This window comes from Poecilia mexicana, unplaced genomic scaffold (genome assembly GCF_051168715.1).
Source record: "Poecilia mexicana isolate PSO_F unplaced genomic scaffold, ASM5116871v1 scaffold_23, whole genome shotgun sequence".
Taxonomy (NCBI): domain Eukaryota; kingdom Metazoa; phylum Chordata; class Actinopteri; order Cyprinodontiformes; family Poeciliidae; genus Poecilia; species Poecilia mexicana.
In genome coordinates, this window is record NW_028263392.1 from 12634391 (window position 1) to 12648527 (window position 14137).

The following is a 14137-nucleotide window of genomic DNA, read 5'->3' on the forward strand; positions in this document are numbered from 1 at the left end:
TCATTATCGACGTCACGTGATAACATGTAGTTTATTTCCTCGTATATGGCAAGCCGTTTTAATATAAATTCAGTTATTGTGGCAAGCCGTTTTAACATAAATTCGGTTTCGTCTGACTATCCGTAATTACATTCCAGATATCTAAAAATGCATTTTGACTAGACAAAACTACATTTTGACTATCCGGAATGGTAATTTAAGATATCTGTATTTACATTCTGACTAGTAAGAATGATAATTCAAGATATCTTCAATTATATTTTGACTAGTCAAAATTCCTTTCAAGATATCTCAAATGATCTGTCATTTGACGGGACACATATCCTTAATTACGATTTAAGATATCTTCAACACAATTATGACTAGTAAAAATTACAATTTTAGATATCTGAATTAAGAATGACGTGGAAGCCCCTTTGTGGTGTCCAAACAGTTGCCTGCTGAATTTTATGTTTTTTGCACAAAATTGTCAGTAAATGCCACAAATTAGAAATCAGCAAATATGAACTTATGAAACTATTGAAACCTTCAAGAATCTTATGTTGTGTAAGATATTTAAGAAAATAATACTGAAACCACACCCATGAATTACTTTGTTATCTCTAAAATACGTCACTTTTTATATTGAACACCAGACATTTCACCTCTTTCCCACAGTTTTTCACTTAGTTCCACGACTGAAGGGGATTTTATAGTCAGTGTTAAAAGCAGCACAGAGTCTGAAGCGATAAGATTCTTGAAGGTTTCAATAGTTTCATCAGTTCATATTTGCTGATTCGGTTCTGTATCATTGAATATTTATTTCTCCTTTTTCTTTGTTTTCCTTAAGCTTGGATAATCCTACTCATAATAAGAAGAGAATTTCTTCTTGGGTCCATATGAATTTCCTGTTACCGGATGTGGAGAATTTCCTTTTACCGGATGTTAGGGGGAGCGGGGGAAATCCGGTCACAGGAAGGGGTGGGGGGGCTTTCCTGTTACCGGGTGTTAATATCATTTAATCCATCAAACTCCGATTAAAATTTGACAGAAGGGAGTATATATATATATATATATATATATATATATATATATATATATATATATATATATATCTAACGGGTCCCAGGTTACAAAACATTGAGAAATACTGATCTAAAGTCTAGATGCACCACATTACTCATTAAACATGTTTTTTTCTTACCTAGTCATAGGATGATTCAGAAATATTAAGACATGTGACACGTTTGTTTTTAAGAATCATATCCGAGTATATTTCTTTGGCTCTATAGCTACAAATATGATAAACATTAACAAATAGTCAACAATTGCGGTGTTCCATGCTGTTTGGCTGTAGCTCTGAGGATATTCACACCTGACAGTCCGGTAGATTGGTTCAATTGGGGGCCAAAATTACAGCTTTTACTGTGGTGTAAAAAAAGGAGTTGTAAATTACTGCCAAAAAATCTCAGAAAATTTGATATCTCAGAAATTTTCTAGAAAAAATAGTAAATTTCTGAGTTTCAAAAGTCGAAATCTCAAAATTTCCGAGTTTTTTGGGTGGATATTTCTACCTTCCCCCCCCATCTATAATAGCCCTAACACTCCGTCATACTTTGACGCTACACTGTCAAATGATCCACTCATTGAAAATCCTGTTCCAATCCTCGCCTGTGGTGGCGCTGCATCAAGAACCGCTGAAGGAAGCGACACGAAAACCTCCGAAGAAGACATAAAAGTAACGTCTTTATAAAATATAAAGAAAAATGGAGTAGCGTCAGATTTTAGCGGTTGTAATATTTCTGAATACAATCTGAAGATATCCTTCTGTGAATTTTACACATTAAATATATTGAAACACCTTTCCTTCCGTCCTGTTGGCCATTAACCTTTTCACATTTAGCCTTTATTTACATTCACACTACAACGGTTTGTGCTTTAGTTACATTGTTACTCGATGAATGATGAAGCTAAACCAATTTAAATGCTGTTTTTTTGTAATTCCAACCTCAATCGCGGTATTTATCGTGACGGGATTGAGTCATGACGGCTTTCCAGAAATGAACTCATGGTAGAAAATATTGTTCTTGCCCTGTTTGTCACAACAAGGAGTCCACATGACTTTCATGTCAGAGTAAAGCCAATGGCAACGTCATGAGATCCTCATATGCTGAGACTTTAAAATTATGCCGAGTCACAGTCATAATATCTTTTGGTTTTCTTTGTATTCTAAACTTCCTTGTTTTTAAATTCATAGAAAAACATATCACTTCTTTAATTTGACTTTACATGATACTTTGTGTCTGTGTAGTAATGATGAGGCAAGTAAAACTTACTGATACACAGGGAAGCAACCAGATGAGCGAGATTATTACTAAAATGAACCCAGGTGGGTCTAATTAGAGCGTAAAGAGCTGAGGAAGTGAGATATTTTGTGATTGGTCACAAACCGGAAGTGAGCGTGGTCACGTAATGGACTTCCCAGTAGTTGTGTTGTTTACAGTTCCTAAAAGAAAGCGTGAATGACTCACAACACACATCAGCATAGTAACAGAGCACAAGACTTCTTCAATGTCTTTAGATGCCAAACCGAAAGCTGACAGAACAGGAAGTAGCTACCTCTTCAAGTTTACCAGAAAACAACAGTCAATGGAAAACAACACACAAAGATGGGAAATAACAGCAGTTACTCTGAATGATAAAACAATATTTATTAGTAGAATTAAGTGATAAAGAACTATATCTTGTTGGCCAATGATGAGACTCAGGAGGATGTTTTAGATGTAGCGAGGAAATTCAGAAGCAGATGAACAAAATGGCAAATACAGAACCACTTCTGGCACAAACAGGAACCAAACGGGGCGATTCATCCTCCACATGACGCCGCTGCACTTCACTCCTTTCTTTATGGAACCAGAAGAGCTTTTCACATTAGGCGGCTTTTTAGAAAGTGTTTCTAGGAAAATTATATCAAAATAGTTGTCACTGAGTGACAGAGAAACAAAAAAAAATCTGTGTCCTTGCACTAATTTTATTGGTTAATATATTTGAAAAATAAAAAGTGGTGAACCTTCCACCATAACTCCATTTATGGTGAGAAAAAGTCTTCACTGACGTCTTATGTTTCACTGAAGTCATTCCCATTGTGTGGCTTTGGCTGCTATTGACCAAGTTTGGGAAGAAAGAAAAGTAAACAAAAGGAAACTCACTTTTCGGGTGCGTTCTCTGAGGTTACAGGGAGTTTGGCGGTACCTGTTTTCTACCTGGAAGTTAAGATTTCTGCACTGCCAACAGGAAAACTCAACAGAATTGTATCTCCGTTGGCATATTTTTAATATAATGTACAATGTTACGCGATTAACCAAAGAATATATACTATTAAATGGATTAATAAGCAATTAAGTTGCAAAGAAAACATGTTGGTAAAATAATAAAGATGTTGGTGAATGTTTACATGTGTAACAAGCTTCTGTAAAACAAAACAGCTGATTTAGATTGCTATTAATTAACATCAGCATCATGTTGAGCTGCCAATGGTTCTTAGTGAATTGCATAAAGTGAATAGAATACTAAAAAAAACTACATTTTTTCAACTTTACCTTAAATCAACAGCTAATAAGTGGATAAAACCTGGACTGAACTGGGTGTTGCTACCAAATACACATCCAACTGGTTTTGGAAAGGATGCAGCTGGCTAACTTTAAGCTTAGAAAACAGCAGCAGCAAAAAACAATAATATTCAGAAACATAAAAAAACAACAACACTGGACCAGGTTTGTGGTATTAAATCAATCAAATTAAAGTAACTCCGCTAAATTTGCCAATAGGAGTGTTCCTATATCCAGACAAAATTAGCTTGTCTGTAGCTACAAAGAGAGTGGTGGAGTTGCATTTTACTAAATTAAATATGAGTGAAGGAGTATGGACACATTTATTTAGAGAAAATCCTCAATAAATGAAATCTTGTGTTGCTCTCCTATTTCAAGTTGCATTAAATAATCAAATAATTTGAAAAACAATCAAAACCATGACAAGCAGATGTAAACTTTTGACCAAAACTGTAAATATACTCGGTTTTGTGTATTTATACCAATATTTGATAAACAACACTGAAAATAATATAGATAAGTGAGTATTTGTCAGGGTAATGATAGGAAAATATGAAAAATAGTAAATAAATGGTAGTCTGATTTGACTAAATTATCATTAGCATCTTTGAGTTAGCCTAGAATGCTACTAGCATGTTATTTTAGCAGATATTTTACAAGTTAAACATGTAAAAGTTGTATTATATGTTGATAGTTACCAGTTTGAAATAAATATTAGCACTAACATTCTGTACAACAAAGGGGAAAATTATATGGTTGCACTTTCGCTGTAGCATGCTAACAGATGCTAGGAGTCACCATGTTAGCATCGTTAGCAAAAATGAGCTTTTTACAAATAAAGTCTGTTTGGTGAGCTTGAAATAAATTTGATGTACTTTATTTGACAAAATATGGACTTTGTACTGTAATGACGATCTTTACATATATACTGTACACATACTAAACCGTATAACTCCGATACATGAGTGGTTTTCAGTCGGCTCCTTGTTGGAGGATTACAAACACAGAAATCAAGAAGTGTGGAGCCCCTTCTACATCTAGATGTCCAATGACAAGCACTTTTGTTGCAGATCAATGAGGAAATCACCAACTTTCCTCCAACATTCACTCAAACAGCAACTGAGGTCAGAAACAAAAAGAATCACAAGTTCTTTAAATAAACCTCAAGTAATCTCAGCAGCAGGAAAATGAAATGTAAAAGCAAAACATGCCCAAACTTGAATGAAACTCAGGTATAATTTTCAAAACTAGAATAATTTAATACTTTAAACAGCAATGCCATTTTATTAAGCAAAAAACAAACCGAAAAGAGGTAAGAAAACGTCATGCAAAAGTGAAGTGTGTTTGTGGGGACCTTTTCACACTGTCACCTCTTAGAATCACTCACATAAAATCCGTTCCTCTATAATCCCAAAAGGAAGCGCTCTGTGTTGGAAATCGGACACCCGAAGCCACGGCAGGAGTCCTGCATTTCGCAACAAACGTTTGTCGTCATCAAAAAGTGAATTTAGTTCAGAAAGTTTCCGGCGAAAGTTGCACAATGTTGAGAGGAAGACTGAAGAGTCTGATTCAGGAATGTCAGCAGAAATGATGCTGTTGCAGATTCTGACCATTAGCAATTAGAAAGTGTCTCAGTTTAATAAAACTTGTTTATCCTTTTTTTTATTATTATATAAAAAAACATTTAATGATGTTTTAAATTGAAAAAAATAAAAATCTTTTCAAAACAGCAGCACAAAAGTCTAACTTTTCATTTGAGTACATTTATTTAGTGGGGAAAGGAAATATTACAAATTCAAAAATGTTTTACTTTGAAGCAAATTTTGGCTTTGGATAAAAATGACAAATTCATGCCATTTGAATTTTCATAAATAAGGAAATTTTAAGAAAGTAATTCAACCCAATTTATAACAAACATATTAAAAAGATTGCAAAAATGAACATCTTTTTGCTCTACCTGTGTGGAATATTATTGAACAAAACATAAAATTTCAGTTTATGCTGCTGCAATAAAAGATATGTAAGGCTTTCTACCAGGACTGCCAATAAATGTGACTTTTAATCACACAAAGACAATAAAACTCTGAACCTTTGAGTTAATTAATTAATTAAAATCATTTTAACTTTCAGATTAGACCCTTTTTTTCTTTTCTTTTTTAATTATCTGGATCAAAATCAGCCTAATTTAGGCAGGAATCTGGAAATTAAATTAATTTAAAATATACATGAAAGTTCCTGAACATATCTTAGTGAATTTCTTAGAAAACCTTGTAAAGTTGTTTAATTTCTCTACAATACAAAAGAAATGAAACTCCAACTCAACATTGCACATTCAATACTCCTCGGTGCTAAATGCTTGACTGTGTTAAACATTAATGTAATGTAAACAACAAACAGAGAAATGTAAAAAAAAAAAGAAAGAAAAATAAAAACATCTTTATATTCTACTGAATATGGCTCAGATGGTTTCTTTTTTTGTCAGACGAACACTGCAGACACACTTTGCTTATGTTGAAGGATAAATGAATCTGTACACGCTTTTTTTTTTTTTTTGTCGGATATGTTGAGTCACATCTTCCCGCTACACGTTTCCATGGAAACGCCTTATGAGTCAGGAGGAGCCATTAAAAAACGACAACAGGTATCGGTTTGATTCAAAGCACAGGTGAGTAATAAAGCTGTCGGGCGATTCCAGACTCGTATTTCCTTGTTTTTAACGCCGATCAACAGAAATACATCAGCAGCTCACGTGAGTTCATCCAGGTGTCTGAAGGTATGGCAGGCAGTTTTAGCATACAATCAGTTTCGTCTGAATATCCATAATTACAATCCTGATATCTAAAAATGCATTTTGACTAAACTGGATGGTAATTAAAGAAATCAGCATTCACATTCTGACGATAAATAATTCAAGATATTTTCAATTATATTTTTCAATCCCTTTCAAAATACCTCAAGTTGCAGCACTGGATTTGTCATTTATTTGTAATTACAATTCAAGATACTGCATCTCGAACATAATTACAAATAACATTTTTACATATCTGAATAAGAATTACCCCTTTGTGCTACACTCTAAAACTGAAGCGTAAATTTCTGGATTAATCTTGGAAATTTTTTAGAAAAAATACGAAGATTTCTGAGCTTAAAAAGTTGAAAATTTGCCAGAAAACACTCAAAAGTTTTTTAGATTAATTTCAGAATTTTTTGTAATAATCTTGGAAACATCCAAGATTCCAAAGTATACAATGTTTGAACTTTAATATTTCAATTTCTTGAAACTTCTTGAGATTAATCTAAACGTTTTTGAGTTTTTTTCCTAGCCATTTTTTCAACTTTTGGAGCTCATAAATTTCCTTGTTTTTTCTGGGACATTGAAAAGTGGAAATTTGCTCACTTTTTTTTCTACAACGGCCTCAAAATGCCATCATGAGAAAAAGCTCAGTTGCTGCATTTTCAAATATTGTTTTTCTTTTTGAAAATACTTTCACCTGCCATATCCTCACCTTTCCACCCTGACAGGTGAATTTGTAAAGACGATTTGCTAAGAAAATAGCTAATTTGACCCCAAGGAATGTTTTGTTGAAACAGAACAGCCAATATATTTCAGTTTTTAAAAAAGGTGTTAAAAAACAAGCAACACTTTAGAAAATTTACATTTCAGGCAAAAAAGGGATTAATTTTGCATTATTGGTCCAAAGTTCAAGCTGTAATCAACACCTACAGACAGCCGTGGTACAGATGTTTAAAAATAACCTTTAAGAGCGTTTATCTTTTATTGCAGCAGCAGTAATATACATGTAGGATGCATAAAAGCTGGTATTTATTCATCCCAGACTTGGGATGAATAAATCTCTACGGTTTAATAAATCATTGAAGGAAAGGAGAACATGCCATTCAGGTGATTCAGACGTGTGTGGCTCATTGCAAGTCAGGACATGGCCGTAAAAACACAATTATGCTTTTAACTTGGTCCAAATCTACAGGCAGTCATGAGTGAGGAGCACAGAGCAGCCCGACCTCAACAAACAAAGCCTTTCTTATCTTGATTTCCACTGGTTTGGAAATCAAGATCACAAAAAGACACATATGAGTTTGCTAAACTATCAGGATTTCACCTGAAATATAAAATAAACGTTCAGTATGTGGAAAAAGCACCTAATGTGTAAAGTTAATTAAAAAGAGAGAGAGAGTGTTTCTCTCCTGAAAGCCCCAAGAAACACAAATTATTGAAACATGAGGTCATTTTTAAATGAGTTTGCTGCAAAACTGAAAATGGTTTATATCTGGGTGTCTTAGTAGCATAATGATCCAAACTTATTGCCAAATAAACACTAAAATGGATAAAAATCAGCTTTATTATACCTGCAGTCCTATTGAAAAATGAATAAATTTGTGAATTTCAGATTTTCTCCAGTGCAAAATGAAGCTGCTGCAATAAAAGGTGAATTTTTCTGAAGGTTTTCTCAGCATCTTACCAAAGGTGTCTGTACATGTGGATGATTTCTGTTCATAACGTCACAGAAGAGCTCAGCTTATTAATGCCTCCATGTACACAACTGGGTCAAAGGTCGACATGTTCGTAAAAACTGACAAGTTCAGTCGTCTTGGTGATGTTGGTTTGACTCCAGACCGGACGGACAGCACAAACAGGACGACCAACACAAAATGAAACCTGGGTTCTGGTACAGATGAGCTACATTCAGTTTGTTTCTTTAGTTTGTTGTTTAGCTTCAGAGAAGATTTGTGGTAATTGTTTCACATCAAACATGTGGCCTCCACTTTCCATTCAAAAACAAACTCTGTGGTTCCATCTGGAAGTTTCCAAGATGGCCGTTTTGACTCGTATTCACAGGAGAAGGTTAAATCCTACAGGGCGCCCTTGTTTAAAACATTTTTTTTAAACTTCTCTGGTAACACCGTTTCCCAGAAAAACTTTGTTTAGGAGAAATAGAGCGCTGCAGTTTGGTTTCTGTGTCATAATGAGCTGTGACTCATCAGGTGAAAACATCAGCAGCATGTGACAGACAGGTTTGAGTTCACGCCCTGCAGATCCAACCTGGATTCATGAGACGGTGGTTATTTGGATTAGATATGACACCACAACAGTGTAATGTCTTTGGCACACAGGTTTATGGGATAAATAATCTGCTTTGATCGCAATCCTGATCATTTTCCAGACTTAATATAGTTGCAAAATATGACCAAAACAACTCCATTACAAGACGAATTGCACTTGCAATTGTTAAAAGTCAATCAACCAGCACAACCAATAAATAGAATAAATAAATATAAATAAATAGTCGAGCGTTAAAATCTCTGCTGCAATGCTGCCGCGTTCGGAGGCAGTTCGTTTCCTGGTTCGCCTCTGCACCTGCGGAGTGAAATCCAGGACAGGTGTGACACTCCCCTCCCGGTTCCTCTCTGCTCCGTACCGGTGCAAATCCAGAGTCCGGCGGGAGAGAGCGACGGAGCGCCAGCGCCTCAGACTGCGGTCTCCAGGTCTTCGTTGGTGCCGGATGACGTCTGCTGCTGGGAGCTCAGGAAGACGGCGAGCTCAGAGTCTCCTGCTGCTTGGTCGGCCGCCGTCTTCCCCTGGTGATGAGCAACAAGGTTGGAGATTAACTTGACGTCAATCTGTCAGTCATTCAGCAAAAAAGTATGTCAAAGCCAAACACTTTCTCACTGCCCGACACAAAATCAGCAAACATTTTCTTGTTTTATTCTGCAAATTTAACTTTTTTGGCACATTTTTATACTTTGATTACACTTTAAAAAAACAGACCTGTTTTCTGGCAATAACTTAATGTTTATTGGTGAAAATAACCGTTTTAACTGTTACGTCACATTCCATAAGCAATGCTCGTTACCTAGCAACCCCAGCAAAGTTTCACACATTACCTAGCAACCCCAGCAAAGTTCCACATATTACCTAGGAACCTCAGCAGAGTTCCACCATCACCTAGAAACCCCAGCAGAGTTCCACCATCACCTAGCAACCCCAGCAGAGTTCCACCATCACCTAGAAACCCCAGCAGAGTTCCACCATCACCTAGCAACCCCAGCAGAGTTCCACCATCACCTAGCAACCCCAGCAGAGTTCCACCATCACCTAGAAACCCCAGCAGAGTTCCAGAACATTTGGCCAGCTGGTTTTATCACTCCATCAAGATCAGGAATGTCTTTAAAAAGAAAATCGTGGCAGAAAGTTTTGATAAAACTTTACAATATTAACAACTTATTGAATTTAATTAAAGTTAAACATATTTTCACTTTGACCTAATTTAGTAGAATACAGATATTGATAACGTAATATTTAAAAATACAACTGTAATCTTGACTGTTCTATTTCTGGAGTCTAGTTCTGATTTGATTTGACACATGCGACTTACTGCATTCTTGTTAGTTGTGCAGAAGGCTCCACTTCTGCTTTTCAGAAATGTACAGTTGTACCCATTTGCAGCTATTTTCACATGCTAGTGTAAACATTGAGTTAGTGGGAGTGGCCAGAAGCAACTTAATTGAATTTAAAGTGACAAGAGGAGCTTAGTAGGTCACCTTTAACAAACAAAAAAAAAAAAACTCCAAAAAACTTCTGTTTAATAAAAACAAAAAACTTTTGCAGCTGTGGGGAAGCCTTCAGCTTGTTCAGTTTGTTCTTTTAACTGTGATCATCTTAGTTTCTGCTCAGCAGCTAGCAGGTGTGCTGTAGCACAATGCCAGGACACAAAGACATCAACAATGATTCTTTAGAAAAGGAAGTGTTCGTGTACATCAGTCTGAGAAAGGTTATAAGGTAATTTCCAAATAATTTGATGTGGAAGTCCATTGTTTACACATGTGAAACATTTAAAACAGCTGACTGTCTTTGCATAAGAGGGTTTCTCAGGGAAATGGTATGAAAAAAACATAAACAGTGTGCTTCCCCGCCTCAGTTAGCATAACTGTTAAAGTTTTCACAGATTAAATACAAAAAAGCATCTTCTGTTTCTTTTCTGATTATAAATTGCTTCCACCACAGAGTTTATATTTTAGGATTTCAACCTGAAACCAAAATCAGGTTTAAATGCAGAAGCTCAGGTTGAGCTGAATTTTACTTATTTTTGCAAATAATAGCAAACTACACATCAATGTTCCCTTTGCTATATTAAAACAAACCATATTTTTGCTTGTTTATTTTAAAATGAAACATGAAACTAAAACTCTGGCTACACCAGAAGTTAAGAGAGACACGCTCTTTAAAGTCAGCAAAGCAACTTCTGGGTAAATCATTTACATATCGGTTTGATCTGAAGTTACTCAGCTGGAGTTACTGAAACTGCTTCATTTCTACCATTTCATCTGTTGGTTACCTGGAAGTTTGTCTTCTCCAGCGAAGCGCCGGCCTCCACCAACATCCGACACACTGCATGCTGCTTCTCTGAGGCGGCTTTGTGCAAGGCGGTCTCCCCCCTGCAGACACACAGGAAGGCTAAGCTAAATATAACTCTGGTTTGATAGTCGATAACAGCTAGACCACAGTGAAGCAAAACTGACAGAAAACAACAATTAGCAGGACACAGTTTGGTTGCTGGTGTGAATTCACACAAAAATGTCCAACTACAAATATCTTATATGGGTTCTTAAATGTGATTGACTAAAAAATTGACTATTTTCAACACATTTTCGCCATCTGACTACATTTCCTGTAAAAGGAGTGACTATGCATGCTAGTGGAGTTTAACATCAGCAAACCTTCATAATTAATACATAACGTGAACATATTTTCCAACCTACTTGTCTCTGTCGGTTAAATCCAGGAGAACTTTTGAACCTGCAGAGTAAGAAACAAAAACAATAAACTATAAAATATCATAAAAATCATCTTTACCAAAATGTGTTGGAATAGAGTCCAGTTTCTCACCTTGCTGCAGGATGAAGCTGACCAGATCTGTGTGTCCGTTCTGGGCAGCTAGATGTAACGCAGAACAACCGCCGGAGTCTCTCACCAACAAGCTGACTCCTCGACGTACGCCATCCGTCAGCTGGACAGAAAATACGCCACAATGTACAAGAATCTTCATGTTTTATGCAGAAAGTGAGAAATAAAATGACATTCAAATCACATGCCACTTTTAAGAAGTGCTTTCCGGCATGCTTTGGATCATTGCTTTTAAATTTCTACTACAACCTGTAAGCCTTTAGAGGAAAAATCCAGAGTCAGAGTGATGGACTCAGACCTGAACCTTCAGAGTCACATTAAGACAGTTACAAAGTCAGCCTTCTACCACCTGAAGAACTTTTCCAGGCTTTCATTTCCACTGGGTTAGTACCAAGCCGTTCAGCAGTTCACTGCTAATCTGGAACAAGCTTTCAGAAAACTGCAAAACAGCTGAAACACTGACTTCAGCCCACCTTGTTAAGAGCTGCCTTTGACAAGAAGTGGTGAAACATTGATCAACATATTTGATGTTTGTGATTTTGACAAAATGTTATGTTTATTTCTTGTTTCATAATTGAACACTGTATGATGCAAGTCTTTATATCTGTTGCTGCTGTTACGCCTAAATTTCCCCTTTGCGGGACAATATTTCTATTTCTAAATCACTTTAAACTGCCTTGTTGCTGAAATATGCAATGCCAATAAACTTGTCTTTGAAAAAAGAGGAAGTGCTTAAGAAACCGGTAGAGTTTAAGAACCACCAAGTCTCAAACTTTCGATAAACTGGAAACGGAAATGAATGAAGCACCCAATGTTGCATCATGTTCAAAGTGCACTCAGTTCAAAATCAACACCTTTAACATCAATTAAAATTCAAACCTGGCCAAATCGACGAGCCAAGTGCCTTTCAGAGAAACGTTTTGTAGTCAGATTAAGACAAATATTGAGCTACTGAGCAGAAGTATGTTTGGTGGAGTGTTAGGCTGCGTTCACACTGCAGCCCGAAGAGACCCAATTTCAATTTTTTTAAATTTTTTTGCTATAATGCGACCTGTATCTGACTTTTTCATGACAGTCTGAACAACACAGGTCGGACTTTTTTCGACCCAGGCCATCAGACATCCTAAACGTGTCTGATCTTTTCAAACGTGACCTGAATCTCAGAAGGTCGAATTCATCCGACCTGAACGTCATTGATACTCGACAAACGTCACTACGCTGCGTCCTGATACGTGCAAGAGGGAAGAAAAACAGCAGCCATGACGGACCTTAATGAGGATTAAGTTATTAATATCCTGCTCCGGTCAGATAACAACTTCAAATGTGTAAGCTAAGCTCTACTGTTAGCATCCATGTTTACGTCTGCAAACGCTGAGCTTCTTCTTCTTCTTTATTATGGCGGTTGGTAAAACATTACCGAACACCCTGTGTATTGTTATTGCGCCCTCTACTGCGCATGTGGGACACTTTCAGTCGTTTGCAGTTCAACGCTGTAGGTCACGTACAAGCCGCATATAATTGGAAGTATGAACAACCATGCAAAAACATAAAAATAATTTTAAAAAAATTACGATTTGACAAAAAACTTGGAATTGGGTCACTTCAGGCTGCAGTGTGAACGTAGCCTCAGTTGGCAACACATGGACTCATCCAGGACAAATCACAGTGAAACACAACTTCTACATCCCAGAACTGACAACTCTAAGTTTTTGTTTGTATTATGAACCAAGGAGTTCATAAATGCTGCATCATAGTAGCTTTTAGCTAGTTTTGTTGTTGCTAAGATACAGGCCCAACAGCTGAACACGTGGGGAAATCTGGATATCATAACCGTAACATAACCATTACTCTCTCTCCCTCTTCTACGCTTCCTGCTGCTACTTGAGAAATGAAAAGTGAAACTTGTTTTGTGCAATGTCATCTCTGCCTCCCCTTCTTCTGGAAAGGAAGTTCAAAGCTTTGTTCTGACGAAACCTGTGACTAAAGAATGGTGCGGAAACGTTTTGAAGCTAAAGATTTAAATCTACTCTGGACAAATATACGAAGAGGCAGAATTATGAAGGGGCATGACTGCTTCAGATAGCAGCATGATCATCAAACATGGAGCAGTTTTCCCAAATCCCAACTAAAATACAGTCAAAAAATTGTGGAGTAAAAGCTAGCTTAGCATCAGGAGACCCGAAATTCAGCTACAAAGGATACAAAGTTATACAAAAACCACTCATGTTGCTTTAAGGAAAACACGGAGAAATATTTTAAATTATGGAATGAAAAAAATAGTCAGACTTAATTAATTTAATGACTCACTGGTGCTTTTGTTTAATAGAAATCCTAAACAGACTGGAAAATCCTGTGGATTATTCATGCAACTCTATCCTAACCTAAACAAACAGGCAGAACTGCCTTTAGAGTTTTTAAGTTTTTGGACATCAGGGTTTTTTTCCCCAGTGGAAAGTACCGTACCAGTGGAAGATCTCCAGTACTGGCAGCGGTTAGAAGAGCTGCAACAAAACACAAAAACACACAGAGAAGTCACGAGACGCATGATTCCTGTAGAATTTAATTAGAAAGAAAACATGTCGAAACAATTTGGTCCATAGAAACTCTGACAGGAATGTTAAAATCATCT

The 14137-nt window shown here is 36.4% G+C and overlaps 1 protein-coding gene across 2 annotated transcripts in view; it reads right to left on the reverse strand.

Annotated features, from left to right (window-relative positions):
* Positions 1-4448: 4448 nt before the first annotated feature.
* Positions 4449-14137, reverse strand: part of dgki (diacylglycerol kinase, iota) — a 72137-nt gene continuing 62448 nt past the window's right edge. For both annotated transcript variants that reach the window (XM_088003584.1, XM_088003583.1), the window contains exons 28-32: positions 13972-14009; positions 11491-11611; positions 11364-11400; positions 10940-11039; positions 4449-9182 (exon numbers count right to left, since the gene is read on the reverse strand). In XM_088003584.1, the coding sequence (XP_087859710.1) occupies positions 9072-9182; positions 10940-11039; positions 11364-11400; positions 11491-11611; positions 13972-14009 (407 nt within the window). In that variant the 3' untranslated portion in view covers positions 4449-9071. The remainder of the gene's footprint in view (positions 9183-10939; positions 11040-11363; positions 11401-11490; positions 11612-13971; positions 14010-14137) is intronic.